The 15,519-nt window shown below is 38.5% G+C and overlaps 2 protein-coding genes across 3 annotated transcripts; both read left to right on the top strand.

Moving 5' to 3' along the window:
- Positions 1 to 1,463: 1,463 nt before the first annotated feature.
- rnasel3 (ribonuclease like 3) lies at positions 1,464 to 2,467 on the top strand. Of its 2 annotated transcripts, none has more exons than XM_056770046.1 (3): positions 1,464 to 1,553; positions 1,643 to 1,701; positions 1,815 to 2,467. In XM_056770046.1, the coding sequence occupies exon 3, from the start codon at positions 1,818 to 1,820 to the stop codon at positions 2,265 to 2,267; it is 450 nt and encodes a 149-aa protein (XP_056626024.1). In that variant the 5' UTR covers positions 1,464 to 1,553; positions 1,643 to 1,701; positions 1,815 to 1,817; the 3' UTR covers positions 2,268 to 2,467. The 2 variants fall into 2 exon arrangements, with proteins under 2 accessions (XP_056626024.1, XP_056626025.1); XM_056770047.1 differs by having other exon boundaries at positions 1,480 to 1,550.
- Positions 2,468 to 4,109: 1,642 nt separating this feature from the next.
- Positions 4,110 to 14,433, top strand: fbxo38 (F-box protein 38). The gene is made up of 20 exons (XM_056770045.1): positions 4,110 to 4,240; positions 4,367 to 4,500; positions 4,584 to 4,747; positions 4,854 to 5,019; positions 5,103 to 5,378; positions 6,544 to 6,637; positions 6,729 to 6,859; positions 6,938 to 7,108; positions 7,243 to 7,385; positions 7,660 to 7,852; positions 7,928 to 8,065; positions 8,145 to 8,312; positions 8,409 to 8,993; positions 11,097 to 11,197; positions 11,274 to 11,376; positions 11,455 to 11,621; positions 11,949 to 12,094; positions 12,253 to 12,356; positions 12,613 to 12,726; positions 12,823 to 14,433. The coding sequence occupies exons 1-20, from the start codon at positions 4,110 to 4,112 to the stop codon at positions 12,999 to 13,001; spliced, it is 3,408 nt and encodes a 1,135-aa protein (XP_056626023.1). The 3' UTR covers positions 13,002 to 14,433.
- Positions 14,434 to 15,519: the final 1,086 nt, after the last annotated feature.

Below are 15,519 nucleotides of genomic sequence, written 5' to 3'. Positions count from 1 at the left end.
CCCATATACTGCTTGAAAGTAATTTCGGAAACTGCCCTCATAGTCGGACATACGACCTATGATCTCATGTCAGATCAATCAAAGAGTATAGCGCGCAGCTAACTTGTGCGAAACATTAAGAAGCTTTAAAGTATTTGACTGGAACACTGGAAGCTTCATCTTTGGTCTGTGTCTATAGAGTTTTGTTTCTCTGGTTAAAATGTTATTTTATTCTTTGTGTGTTTAAAGTTGCCATAACACTTGGATACACTCATCGTTCTGTTGTGTAAACCTTAAAAATTCACTAGCCACTAGATTTAACATGCAAGGTGGTTCCGTGGTTTTGCTGTTAATCATCAAGCATTGTAATATAAATATTTGTGGAGGTTTTTCATTTATTTTCTTAAAACATTGGTTCTCAACCCGGAAGATTATTTTTTATTCAAGGTCCAACTCTGAAAATACACTCTTCTTGAAATTGAACCTTCTTGAAAAAGATTCCTGGCCATCCATTACTATCTAATTTTACATTACTACTAAGGTTAACGTGAAAATGCGAGATTATACTAAACTATACCATTGAACCTGACAATAGATTTCACTTCTAAAGATTATACTTATCACAAGAAAAGGTTCATAAAACTTAACTCCAATTAGTTTGTCTTACTATAAAATAATTGTATACGTTGCATCAAATTAGTTTTCAATGATTTTGACCAAGTAAATAAATTATATTTTAATATTCTTCTTAGTTTCACTTTTATACTTTTGCATTATGATATAGTCAAAACATGCAGATACTAATTTGTCAATTGTCTTTGTTATAAAACAAATGGTCTCATTATCCCTCACTTTGTGTACTACCTTATAGTGTACTAACTATATTATGTCTAATGTTAGTATTTAGTTTTGGGATCAAACTGTTTTTTACATGTTTACTTATGTTTGAATTGATCAAATGCACACATTCACTTTTTTATTAAGCACTATTCATAAAGCAGCTACTTCATGAAAAGTGCTTTATTAATGGGCTTTTTAGGCATTAAGAGCATAAATATTATGCATTTTTAAGATTCACAATGTGTTGTTCACAATGTGCAGAAATTCAACTGAAGGACTTTGCACTTTGCACTTTTGTATTTGTTTTGTATTTGAGCGTTGCAATACTAAAACAAGTCAAAGAATTCAGTTTACACCAGTTATTTTTCCCGATTATTTTGGCATTGTACATACTATTCTCTTTTTTTTACAGCTAAGTTGTGAATATGGTTAAAAGATGCTATATCTCAAAAAGTAATGCACAATGGAAGATAAATGTTTAGAATATTTCTCTCTTAAAGAGAGATGCCAATAGCTCAAAGGAATAATATTTCTCTATTGAATTATATATGAGAGATCTTTTAAGAAAAGAATATATAACCTTAAACATTGAGTTCAATATAGTTTTTTTATTCTTGTTTAAATATTTGTTGAACATCTCCTGTTAACAAGGTCACATGTTAACTGTAACAAAGGTGTAGTATAAAAACTCTGTGTTACTGACACAGACAACAGTGAGGTCTAAACTGAAGGTGGTTAGTATTATTGCTGCAAAATGATTGTTTAAAGCAGGTTTTAGTGTTTTTCTGGGTGTTTTATGTGTATTGTTTTAATTTTTTTACAGGCTACAGACGTAACAAGACAGCTGTTTTAACAAAATATTAGATTATCTGGAAGAGCCAGGTATGTTGTCACACTATTTCCTAATACAGTATTTTGTTTATAAGTTACACAAAATCAACTCTAATAATTTAATTGTCGGTATGAATTGTTTTACTGTATGCACTGTTCACCAGGTCATGAAGATGCATCAGTGTGCTGTGATTTTTCTGCTGGTCTTGTGTGCTTCATTATCCACTGATGCTCAACCAGCAGATGTAAGGCAACGTTATGAGAAATTTCTCAAGCAGCATGTGTATGGCAACATGAATGAGCGTATATGTGACCGTGAGATCAGCAAAAGACACATCACACAACCCAACACTGACAACGGCTGCAAAGATGTTAACACCTTCATACTTGCAAATAAAGACACAGTTAAAGCCGTTTGTACTGGTGGTGGAACCATATATAATAAAAATAAGGACCTATATATGAGCACCCAACCTTTTGCTGTGGTTACGTGTTCGTTAAAGAGTGGGGCTAGACACCCAAAATGTTCGTACAGAGGTAATAAATCTACTCGTAAAATTGTTGTGGGGTGTGAACAGGGCTGGCCAACACATTATGATGAAGGCATAATTGTATAGATTTCAGGCTGAATACAGCATCATAATAAATTGTACATGACTTTAAAAATCCAAATAATATAAAATATATTATAGATAAAACATGAATGATAAAGAATATAATGTATAAGAAAAGAAATGCCATATTTTGTTTTGACAGACCTCAAATGTTCCAAACTGTAAATAATTGTAATAAATAAATAATTGTATAAAATACATTATTTCTGCATCTCCGTGTTTGCTTACCAATACACATACAGAATGGAAAAGTAAAAGAAAACGAAAGTACCTAAAATACTGTTACCTCCTGCTCTATGACTATAAAAACAGTCTCACCCCTGTTGTATTGTATGGTGGCTGTACTGCAAATTCCTGCATATTCAGTAGACTACTACTTGCATTGGCTAACCTGTTTAGTTATACTTACGAAATTAATTTTGAAGATGGCACTTTCTTCGCACAGCACTACATTTTCTAAATACAGAAATGTAAACGTCAGGCCAAAAAAAATATTATTTTCTTAGGGTCTTTCTTGCTATTTGATCGACTTTTAAGTTGACACCATTAGACATTCTGTAGCTTTAAGCCACCAACACGATCAAATTTTCCCCTTTTTTGTTCCTGACAAGCTTATTTGTAAAGAAAGTGTATATTCTTTATTGTATGTATACAAACACTCCATATATACAATATACTGTCAAGATGAAACTCAATGCTTAGTGAAATCCAAATCGCGTCTTTTATTTTGTAACGAAATTACATATAACTCAACTTCCTGTTTGTGTTCGGAAGACTGCCGCTAGCTTCACATCGCAGCTGAACGCGGATCCAGATCGACAGCTGAGGCTGCGCATCTTCAAACTATTCCCTTATAATAAGTATGATTATAAATGAAATCAAAAGACATAGACAGACCGATTTCTGTTGCCCGTTTTAATCCTGATGGTTTTTTATAGCACTGTTAGTGTTATATCTGTATCATCATGCAGTGATGCGAGCTGCTAACAGCTGACTGCTAGCTAGAGCTGTTGATACATAAACCGAAACAGCATCAACATCTCCGCACACGCTGTCTGTCACTGAATAGATTCACTGATGCTTCTGGGGGCCATGATATCTTTCAACGACTACTGTTAAAAGTCCTCGTAGATCCTACTGTGATTGCTAAAGCCAGGTACAATAACGTTCATTATCTGGTGTTTAAACACGATGAGATGGTTTTATTGTTCTTTGACAGCTATGAGTGGGATTATATTAGTTTAGATAGATTTACATGCAATTTTAATTTAAAATTAACAACCAGCTTCTTTATTTTATAGGAGTTCACTTCAAAATAAGGCCACATTGACTTTCCATAGTAATTTTTATTCCTTTTATGGAAAGTCAAAGGGGGCTTATTTTAATGCCAACTACTCATTTCAAGCAATACTTTTCCCAAAAACGAAAATTCTGTCATAATTTACCATAGTAGAAACAATTATTTTGTATTTTTTTGTTTTGTTGAACACAAGAAAACATTTTGAAGAATGTAGGACGGCAAACAGTATTGACTACCATGTGTACCATTCCTACTATGGGAGTCAATGGGGGGCAAAATCTGTTATGAGCATTCTTCCAAATATCTTTCTCCGTGTTTCATCTGAATATAGAAATTTGTACGGATTTGGAACATCTCGAAGGTGAGTAAACAATGACGGAATTTTCCTTTTTGGGTGCAGTATCCCTCTAAAGATGTTAAATTGATGTATTTGTTTTATGTATGATCTTTACATTGGATAGTGTATTGATGCTAAAGAGAAGAGAAGCAGAAGAGAGGCAGTGAGTTTATTACCTTCTCTGGGTTGATATCTCACTGCCCTGGACATGATGGGCCCACGGCGGAAAGTCACCAGGACTCAAAGTCTGGGAGGAGGAATGGTAAACCTGCCTGGACATGAGGAACCCAAAGATTATATAAATGAGCTCTCGCACGAGGTGCTTTGCCATATATTCAGGTCAGTGCAACTTGAATCCACACCCCTACACTTAATGGTCTATTGTGCCTTTGAAAAAACTGTTCCTAATTCCTAATTCCAGCACTGTCATGGGTTAGACTTGAAGCTTATCCTGTCTTTCCACAGATACTTGCCCATGCAGGATATAATGTGTATGGAGTGTCTGTCACGGAAATTGCTTGAGGCGGTGACCTTATATTTGCGGGTTGTGAAGGTGGTGGATCTTTGTGCAGGCCGATGGTGGGAGTACATGCCCTCAGGTAGACAAAAACTGATATACTTCTTGAACTGTGTGGAATTTTATAGGTTAGGATTTTGTTTTCACTGTAGTTTGTGTTAACAGGTTTCACAGACTCCAGTTTCCTCATGTTGATGAAGAAGATGCCAGATTTAGAGCAGCTGTACGGTCTTCATCCCCGCTATCTAGAAAGAAGGAGGGTCAGAGGTTACGAGGCTTTCAGTATTCCAGGTGTTTTGGAGGCTCTACAAGCCTGCCCAAACCTCATCGTATGTACATTTTGGAGATATTAATTATTTCAGATTATGTCAGTGGCTGTCAGATCTCTTTGTGTGTATTACCTCAGATGGAAATGATGAATATGTGTTCTCGCAGGGTGTGGAGACGTCACATCTTGAGCTTGTGGAGGCGGTATGGAACTACATGCCTCAGGTGCACATACTGGGCAAATTCAGAAACCGAAACGGGGCCTTTCCTATTCCATCCGAGAACAAACTCACCATTCCAGCTGCTGCTAAAATCCAGACTCTTCATCTTGTCGGTGAGTGTCAGATTATCTGTAAACCTTATACACATCATCACGCATCTCATTCTGCTCATCAACCATTATTGAATTCACTTCAGGTGTGAACGTACCGGAGATCCCGTGTCTGTCCATGCTCAGGCATCTGTACCTGAAATGGGTTCGCCTTACTAAGCCTCAGCCTTTCAAAGACTTCCTTTGTGTCAACTTGCGTTCGTTCGTCATGAGAAACTGTGCCGGTCCCACAAATTCTCTGAAGTATGTGCCTCTTGTCACTGGCTTGGCATCTGCTCGCAATCTGGAGCAGCTGGAGCTGGTGAGGGTGCCCTTCTTAGGGGGACTAATTCAGCATGTAGTGGAGGATAGCTGGAGGTCAGGTAAGAACAACACAGCATCAGCTTCATAAATACTGTATATGAGCTATATATTCAAATTAATTTAATGGTCCAGGTTGTCATTTTTGGGATGATCTATTCATAGAAATGCAATATATTATACACAGCTATGCCTTCAGAGGTGTATAAAGAGTGAAGTGTTGTTTTTATTATCTAAGAATGAGCTATTTCTATCTACATTCATCGTGAGTCCCCTTGCATGTAAATCACAATGTTCTTTCAACAATCGTAGTGTTTCGAAAGGGAGGGTGTGGAGTGAGCGGTTGGTTGCAATTTGCAAACTTGCCACTAGCTTTCATTGACTGGATCTTTAAAGGGATACTTCACCTAAAAATGAAAAATCTGACCTCATGTTCTCACTTTCAAGTTGTTCCAAATCTGTTTAAATGTCTTTGCTCTATTTGGAAGAATGCTTAAAACCAAACAGTTCTTGGCCAAGTAATTTTCCTACTATGGGAGTCAATGGGGGGCAAGATCTGTTTGGTTAAAAGCATTCTTCCAAATATCTTTCTCTGTGTTAATCAGAACAAATAAATGTATACAGGTTTGGAACAACTGGAAGGTGAGTAAATGATGACCGAATGCTCATTTTTGGGTGAAGTATCACTTTAAGGTAACAAAGTCTAACAAGGTTATAAGTTTCAGTAATTGTGATAGTACTACAATGCTCCTGCACTTGACACTTCACCCATAAATAAAAATTCTGTCATAATTTACTTACCATCTTGTCATTTCACACCTCTATGACTTTTTTTCTGCGGAACACAAAAGAAGACGAAGATGAAGAATGTTGCTAACTAAACAACGGCGATATCCATTTACTTTTTTTGTGTGTATGCATATAATAGAAGTCAATGGATACCGCTGTTGCTCAGTTACCAACATTTTTCAAAATATCTTCTTTTATGTTCTGCAGAAGATAGTCATATGGCTTTGAAATGACAAGAGGGTGAGTAAGTCTCATTTTTTGTGAACTTTCCCTTTAAAAGTGGTTTAAAAAAGTGCTCTTAAAGTGTCTGGTGCTCTTCAGTATTTTGTAGGTGGTGACCTTTTATTGTTATCATTTTATTTATTTTGAACAATTTAACTTTCATGTATTTTTAAAATGTCAGATCTATCAGGTTTGGCTAAAATACATGTCTTTCAGGAGGGTTTCGTAATTTGCACACTATTGTATTTGGTGCCTGTAAGAATTCACTTGAAGTGGACCTGGGCTACCTCATCATTACTGCTGCTCGCAGGTAAAAACATTTTTTTTAATAGCTATGTAATATCCTTGCACTGATTCTACTATAGAATTCTAGAGGCTGACAGAACGAATTCATTTCACAGGTTGCACGAAGTCCGAATTCAGCCTTCCTTAACCAAAGACGGGGTGTTCTCTGCACTGAAAATGGCTGAACTTGAGTTTCCCCAGTTTGAGACTTTGCACCTTGGATATGTAGATGAGTTCCTATTGCAATGTAGGTATTTCTTTAAAGGCACTGACAACTCTCTATTCCAACTGCTGTGTTTACGCAAATATGTGGTGTTTCACACAGGTAAAATGAGCCATGCTGAGTTAGTGAAATATGGTCTCGCTGATGTGATCGAGAATCCGGGAATCATCACTGACATTGGAATGAAGGCTGTTAATGAGGTGTTCACCTCCATCAAGTATCTGGTCATTTATAACTGTCCACATCTTCACAACCCACACAACTGGATCACAGGTAATAAAGCCTGTGAAATGAACCGTTGGTTGCAATTCTCAACCTTTCCTCTAAATTTCATACACTGGACCTTTAAGTACTTTCATCATAGCTTTTACACGAATCCTTCAAAAATGAGCACCTATCTCTTTTAGATCACTCACGCTGGAGCCGGCTGGTGGATCTCACCCTGGTGCGTTGTCACGCTATCAAGCTGGAGTCTTTCAGTCAGTTTATTGAAATGCTTCCCAGCCTAGAATTCATCTCTCTAGACCAGATGTTTCGTGAGCCCCCCAAGGTTAGTCTGATGCTGTGGACCTATAAAAACATCTTGCACTTGACAGGGCATTTACATGTGTTGCCTAGAGGCTTTAAAGCACATTTAATGCATTTGGCAGACGCTTTTATTAGGAATGAGAGGTATGATGGCATGTGCCATGTGAAAATCGTATATCCATGACTCGATTTCGCAAAGTAGAAAACTAGAGATATCTCTGCAGTTACTCCCGAGTTGTTGAAATAATGTACGCTGAAATATTCTGCGGTCTGTTAATGTTATTTGTTTACCGCAGGGCTGTGCACGTGTGGGACTCAGCGCTGGCACGGGTATCGGCGTATCGTCCGCCTTGGTCAGCAATCAGAATTCCAACAACGATAACGACAACAATAACAACAACAATCACCAAAATAATAATGACGCAAACATTCCACCAAACAACAACAACCATGAAGACGGCCCTCAGCAGCGGCATCATGACGCAGAGGGTATGTGTTTAGTCATGTGATGTGTGGTGCTGGTCGAGTGATGCTGAAAAGTTTGGCTTTGCTGGCTTCAATTAGAAATTCCTGACGTGGAGGGCATGGTGGCAGAGAACATGGAGCCTGAGCCTGTTCTTGGGGCCGTCAATCCAGAAGAAGAGATCCAAGGGTCTAGTGAGACATCAAATCCTTCTCTCGATCAGGATGAAGAACAAGCAGGTGGAGTAAACGGCACGAATAACAAAATCAAAGATTTCTTTAAATGAACAGACATAAAGATCTGTCTCTTTCTTTTCAGGGCCTAGCGGAGTTCAGACCGCCATGAAGAAACAACCGGTGGTGGTGTCAGACTCTGACAGTGAGGACGAGTACAGTCCAATCAGAACGCAGGGTGCTGGTCGTTCTCAAGGCCGGTACCCAGAGAGCGAATCCCAGGAGAAGAGCCGCACAGCTGTGACTCCTCATGGTAGTTAATATTCAGACTGTCTCGCCACTACTACATCACAATACAAAATATTCCCATATGATATTATATGACATGCAACACTTGCTGTTGTGATAGGGAAAGGGAAGACTCCTCTTCGCAGACGTGGACCGCAACCTCATGAGTACAGCTGTGAGAAAGGATGCCAGGTAACCAGCGAGCAGATCAAAGCTGACATGAAGGCTGCCAGTGAGACAGCTGAGCGTGGAGCCAGAGACGGAACCAGCGGGGCTGGACCCACTTCAGGCTACGCTACCGGCAGCTGCGTCTGCTCCATGCGATGGAGGGAAGACTCGGCCAATCAGGAGGGCAGGGGAGAAGGTACGGTCAGGACACGCTGCACATGCAGCAGGGCTCGTTCTTCCTCTGAAACCAGGACTCACACTGGCCACGGCCTGCCAGCAGGGGTTGAGAATCACAGCCCAGAAAATCACCGCCCTGAGCGGAGTGAGGCAGCAAGGGAAGAGGAGATGGAGGACAGACACACCTGCACTCCACACAGAACTGAGAGCTCATCTGAGGGGCATACTGAGAGGACTGCAGGCCACCAGCAAGACATTGGACCGGCAGGTTCACATAGAAGCCCAACATATGAGTTCCCCAGGAGACCAGTCACTCGTGCCTGCAGCAGGCTTTCCTCTGTGCCTCTGGTGTGCGAGTCAGGTAAGACGTGTAACGGTTTCCTGGGCAAATTGTGTGAATGTATAAATGTGTAATTAAATTTAAAAATTCAACAATTGCAAATTATGGGTTAGTTCAAAGTCTAAAGCAAAATGCTGAAGTGGGTTTGTGTATGAACTTAGTCTTTGTAACCAGTTATATTTTTTGTGTTCATGACAGTTAGATGAGGTTCATTATTTTCACATCGAAGTCCCATTTTGTCTCATGCACTTGTGTGCCAAAATTAGCAACTAAAGTCTTTGCAACTGAATGCATTAAACTGTGAGTTCATCCAAAAACCTTTTTTTTATTCTCACCCCCATGACATTAAACATGTTTTAAGACCTCCCGGAGTCATCGTAGCACAAATAAAGATATTTTTTGGGACATCATAGAGATTTCCAGGCCTCCTCATAGACACAATGGTTATAGTTCTTATCAAGGTTGAGAAAAGTGCTAAAGACTACGCTAAATTGGTACATCCACTCATAGTGGCTCAATTGAATTTTTTTGAAGCGACGAGAATGCTTTGTGCGACAAACAAACCAAAATAACCGTTTAATTCATATATTATCGATATAAATAAATATGTTCTACCTCTGTCATGTCCGTCTATGGTGGGCACTTTGAAGACGCACGCTGTGTATAAGCTGATCTTCGCAAAATGTCTGATGATTTCAAAATTGAGGAAGACTTGAGGAAGACTCTAGAGCACTTATATCTAGAATATATTGATTAGGTTAACCCGAGGTCGTCATTTTGGTTTGTTATTTGCACATAAAGCATTCTCGTCGCTTCAAAAAAACTAAATTGAGCCACTACGAGCGGATGGCCCGATTTAACAATGTCTTTAGAACTCTTCTGGCCCTTGACAACAACTATAATCATGATGTTAATGAGGAGGCCTGGAAATCTCTTGGATGTGCCTAAAATATATTGTGCTTAGAAGACGCAGGGAGATCTCAAAACATGTTTAACATCATGTGGGTGAGTAAAGAAAATCACACACATTTTTACCCTTTTAAGTCACTGATGGTGCAATGACAAATTCATATCTTATAGGCCACATACTAAATTCGGTTGTCACTTCACCTTGTAGTGCTTAATCCTGTTCTGTACTGCCATTCCATACATTCATGGATCAATCGTTTAGTGAATTCACTGCCGCATTTAAATGCAGTTGTCAATCCCGGAACTTTCCAGTGTTATACATATGTTGGTATCTGTATAGACCATTTTGCAAGATGTAAACAAAACTGGTCCATAAGGACTTCCTGTTTCAGTTTCTTCGCTTTCTTATGAACACAGTTTATTATTAAGACAGCATCAAATCAAAATTGAAAAATCCTATTTTTTTTTACATTTACATTACTTTGACATTTATGCATCTGGCAGACGCTTTTATCCAAAGGGACTTACATTGCATTTGTTTCTGACTATGTGCAAATCCCCTGGGATCAATCCCATGACATTGGCCTTGCTAGCGCCATTCTCTGACCACTGAGCCACAGGAAAACTGTGGAAAATTGTGTTTTTATAAGTGACTTGTCTGCACTTTTAAACCCATTTGCCCTCATATTTTAAAAACGCTGTAAAAATCGTCCATGATTAACTGCAAACTCGCTTTCAAATCTGCCTCCATTTTGTTAGTAACGTCCATCTTCCAATGATTCATTCAGTTCTCAAGGTGGAAAATCAAGTCCTGTCTCTCATGTCACTATCACTTGGCTATACCTCATGAGACGGAAAAGAATGATTGTTATTTCCATTTCATGCCAACTTTAAGTCTAAAGAAAAGACGGTATAAAATTTCGATTCAGCTCAGTTATCTAACATTTGTGTAGTGTTAAAGTGAAGCACGAAGTGCTCCTGAACCAGTGTTGTTTACGTGTTCTAGACAAAATGGTCCATAAGCCTTTTTTGGTGTGGGCTCTTTAAGATAGATAGAAAACAGGCCTCTTGTTAAACCATAACAGTATGTACTCCTCTGCAGAATGTATCAAAATACTTTCCAATGACAGAATAGAACAAAAAAAGAAGTCAAGCTGAATTAAGCTGCATTTTGCTATCAGTAAAGCTTATGTGGTCACATGCTGATCTGTCCAGAGTTGCCAAAAGCAAAGCCACGGGCTGCAGTAAAGAAGAAACGTACGGCAGACAAATCCACCAGCACCAGTGACCCTGTGACTGAAGACGACCATGTGCAGGTGGGTTTATCATCTTGTTAAATCTAAATTTTTCTTAAGTTACTTAAAAAATTATAAACCTTGTTTTGTTTTGCAGCTGCTTAACCTTAAATCTAAAAACCTGGTGGGCATCACTCTCACAAATTGCGGGATCACAGACTTGGTTCTTAAGGAGTGCCCCAAAATGATGTTTGTCCATGGTAAGACCATGTCCATATCTCAGTTTAATTTTAGCGAAGCCCCCCCAAACATGAATGTTGTGTTTCTTTTCCCCTAAGCCACGCGCTGCAGGGTGTTGAAACATCTGGTTGTGGAAAGCGCACCGATCGTGAACCGTTTTGACTATGCACAGTGTAAGAAATTAGACATGGAGCAGGTGCTGGATCAAATCTTACTAATGCCCCCAGAGAGAAACCGCATCATCTACATGAGGCCTATGCATCAGGTCAGCTCAAACAGTGATATTGCCAAAGAAACAACAGTTATGTATTTTTGGGCCAGTGTTATGTGAAATGAGGATGTTGAAGATACATTAGAAATCAATCACTTTGCTGTTTCAAGTGTATTTAGTTATAATTGTGTATCAGTTATAATTTATTTACTTGATGGTTTAGTTACTATAACTAAACTTTACTATTGATGCCGTAACGTTTATTATATTTACCATTCAGAAGTAAGAAATGCTTAAAGGAATTTTAAGGTGCTTTGTCTTATCTTCTGAATATGCATACTTGTGGTGTTTTTATATCAAAATCTGTCTGTTCATTTCTAGATTGACTCCCTTTCTCTGGAGAAGAAGCTTTTTAGTGGTCCGTACCCCTACCATATTGCCATTATCCATGAGTTCAGCAATCCTCCAAATGTCAGAAACAAAGTGCGTGTGCGTAGCTGGATGGACACCATCGCCAACATTAGTCAGTGAGTAAATTTCCCAATAAACAATGACTATGCATTTTATGCCAGTGGCCCAGATTTCCAAATGGCTCATCTCTTTCCTGCGTCGTCCACCAGATGGCACTGTTCTTTTCAAATCATGACCCACAGCTCACCAAGCTGCATTTTTATGCTTTCACCAGAGAACTCATCAAATATGAATTCTTTCCGGAGGCCACACGGACGGAAGAGGATGTAAAGAAGTATCCCAACTATCCCTGGGGCCGAGACATCTACACTTTAGAGGGTGAGAGGAAACAGATCAGGGTCCTTTGAGACGAGTTCCATGTTCCCTTCACTTCCTCTGGAAAAAGTTAGGGTTGTGTGTATGAGAGATGGAGATTTATTTACATATACTGATATTAATATTCCCTAGTCAGAAAATGTATAAGAAAAATTGCAGGCTTTTCCAGGCTTGCAAATTGCAGAATCTAATTGTAAATGTAAAAAAATGCGTTAAGCTTTGATTTGCTTGAAATGACGATATTTAACATATCTCATAGGAGTGGTAGATGGAGCGCCGTACTCCATGGTCACCGATTTCCCATGGCTTCGCTCTTTACGGGCAGCAGAACCTAATAGTTATGCTCGATACGACTTCGAGGATGATGAAAGCAGTAAGTGTAAGACTTAAACGGTCAGCATGAAATTAAAACGTTTTATTGCATCACATTAATAATGTAAAAAAAAAAATGCATTCTTCTGTCTTTCAGCTACAATATACGCACCACGGCGTAAGGGACAGCTTTCTGCCGATATATGTATGGAGACTATCGGCGAGGAGATCTCAGAGCGACGACAAACGCACAAGGGCGTTTTCCAGCGGGTGGTGGTCGTCTTCATCCACTACTGTGACGTTCGTGGAGAACCAGTAGATGATGACTACATTTAGACTGTCGATGTTCAGCCGAAGAGTCTGGAAGTGTGGAGCGCTCCACATCAGCACTCAATCAGGTTCTTTCCACTGACCAACCCTGCTGTCTGCTGTGCAAGATGGGCATCTTAGAAACACAAAGATTGCCCCTTATCTCTCAGTAAAGGAAACTGAGAGCATTCGCTTTAAATCTGCCAGTGTCAGCCAATGCTTGTTTATGTGGAGTCGTTGGACTGACAAGCTGTGTCGACAGGGTGCTTGTGTTCTGGACATGACTGAGGAAAGCAGCCTGTTGTTTACCTGCAACTCTTAAGGAAAGAGGGGGGATCGGGTCTGTAGCAGTTAATTTGGTGCTATGGTTTTGCACATGGGAAAAGACATGATGAGCTGCAACAGGTGGCATATGAAATCACTTGTTTGGGTTTTGGGGAAGACGAAGAAACCCCGTAGTAGATTCATGTGTGTGTTTGGCCACTTGGTTGGGATCTGTGCCTTTATTCGCAGTAACATTGTTCAGCTTTAATTTACAAAGTTTTTTTTTTCTTTTTTTGCACCTCAAACCTCTCGTGCTTTTGTTTTATATTATTTCAGATTTTACTCTTCGTTCTCTTACCTTTACTCCAGAGGATGACTAATTGGATGTTTGATTGACTTGTGTGTGTGTGTCACTATTATAATTTAACCCAAAACCTAGTGAAGAGATTAAATGTTTCTTTGCCCATGGGAACGGGGCCGATTTGGTGAATATACGGTATATTTACCTCAGTTTTCTCCCTGTTGTCTTTATAGAGCAAAAAAAAACATTGCGTCTATCGGCGACAAAGAAATATATGAGTAGAGTATTTTATGCACATGTGACTTATTTTTATTTTTTCCCCTTAGTTGAACCCATATTTTTTACATTATAATGGTTTTAAATCAAAAGCACAGTGGATTGAGTTGCCAGGCAGATCCCTTATTCATATTCAGATGACTTAAAACACTTCTCACACACTTTCTCAATAGGGTGAACAGTCTTAATAATCCCCTCCACACACAATATTGAGTCTGCATTAACAGTTTATACATGTTTATGAATACAAATGTTCACTGTTCTTTCTTACAAAGTCCTTTATGTTGTTGCTGACCGATAGTGTGCAAAAAGTTGGTAATAAAACAAAATGCAAGGTGTGTCTTGACTGTTTGTGACGTGTGGCAGGAGAAATTGGTGTGATTGAGATTTAGGGAGCTTGTAATGCACGTAAACCCCCTTCTCGCTGCTCTACTTTGTACTTTTTTTGGGTGAACGTCCATGTTTGGAAACAAGAATCTACAAGGATTGAATCCACACTCATGCTGAGCAATGCAGAAGTTGTGTACAAGGCCCGTGTACAGATATTCTGTATTTAAATTACTTCGTTTTATATGTTTATATAAAATAAATATTTCATTAAAAAAAGTTTTCTTCTTGCGTTTAATATCTTTTTTATCTTGATGTTGCCCAATAACATTCTTCATCCTCATTGTGTGTTGTTTTTATTTTTAATAATGTACAGATAATAATTATTGATGTCTAGTATAATGCAAGTAAAACTAGACCCATTTCTTTTTGTGCGACTGTGAATGGAAACTTGAAAATTATGACAATTTCTTGGGTACAAAAAACATGTTATTGAGCATATCATGATATTACAGTTTTTTTTAATGATGCTAACACACAATTCAACAAACAATTCAACATTTTCTCTATAAAATATAAACACATTCTCAGACCAATACATCAACTTGTATAAACCCCTCACAAAAACGTCCTCATTTTACAAAGATTTAACCATGATCTTTTTCAGAAACCCAAACATTCCGTAGCAAAACTGATGACACACCTATCAGAATCTCAGGATTATATCAATGGGAGCACAGGTAATTGTGCATCCTAGAATCATAAACAGCTTTATACTACTTACAGTAAACATACAGTCTAATTACAGTACACACTTCATATGGGAGACATTTCACTATTCTATATCCAGTAAAATAGCAAGTTTATTTGTGCTATTTTTGCATGTTCTGTATCTCTGCAGAATTTAGAGATGACCAAAAACAATCTCTTGTCAGAAGACCAAGAAATTGCTATAGTATCCTCACAAAATAGGGCCAAAGGTGCAATGGATGTCATATTTATTTATCAATTGTATTCTGTATTGTTGCATACCAAGTTAATATTATTTGGGGTTTTTATAACTACTTTCATCTCGTACGAGTACTAACAATTGTGTCGTTTGTTCTTAGTGTGTTGTAGTGTAAGTGATTCTGAGGGCTTACTGTTTGTGTCATGTTTAGTGGAAAGTTAGCTTTTTCAGCAATTTTAAATGGTTTTGAGTGGAGAGCCTCATTTTGACCCGAAAATATGACGTTGTGGGAATTGGGTGAGAAGTTATGGATTTGTGTTTAGAGTTTCGAGCAAAGGAGCAATCATTTCAAGAAATGTGTTTAAGCAATCGAGAAAAACTGTCATATAGCTGTGGAAATGTTGCCCAAAGGTTTTCCCTTTATTGCA

This window comes from Triplophysa dalaica, chromosome 16 (assembly GCF_015846415.1).
Source record: "Triplophysa dalaica isolate WHDGS20190420 chromosome 16, ASM1584641v1, whole genome shotgun sequence".
Classification (NCBI taxonomy): domain Eukaryota; kingdom Metazoa; phylum Chordata; class Actinopteri; order Cypriniformes; family Nemacheilidae; genus Triplophysa; species Triplophysa dalaica.
The sequence above is the reverse complement of the archived record's forward strand: the minus strand, read 5'-3'. Positions and strand labels throughout refer to the sequence as shown.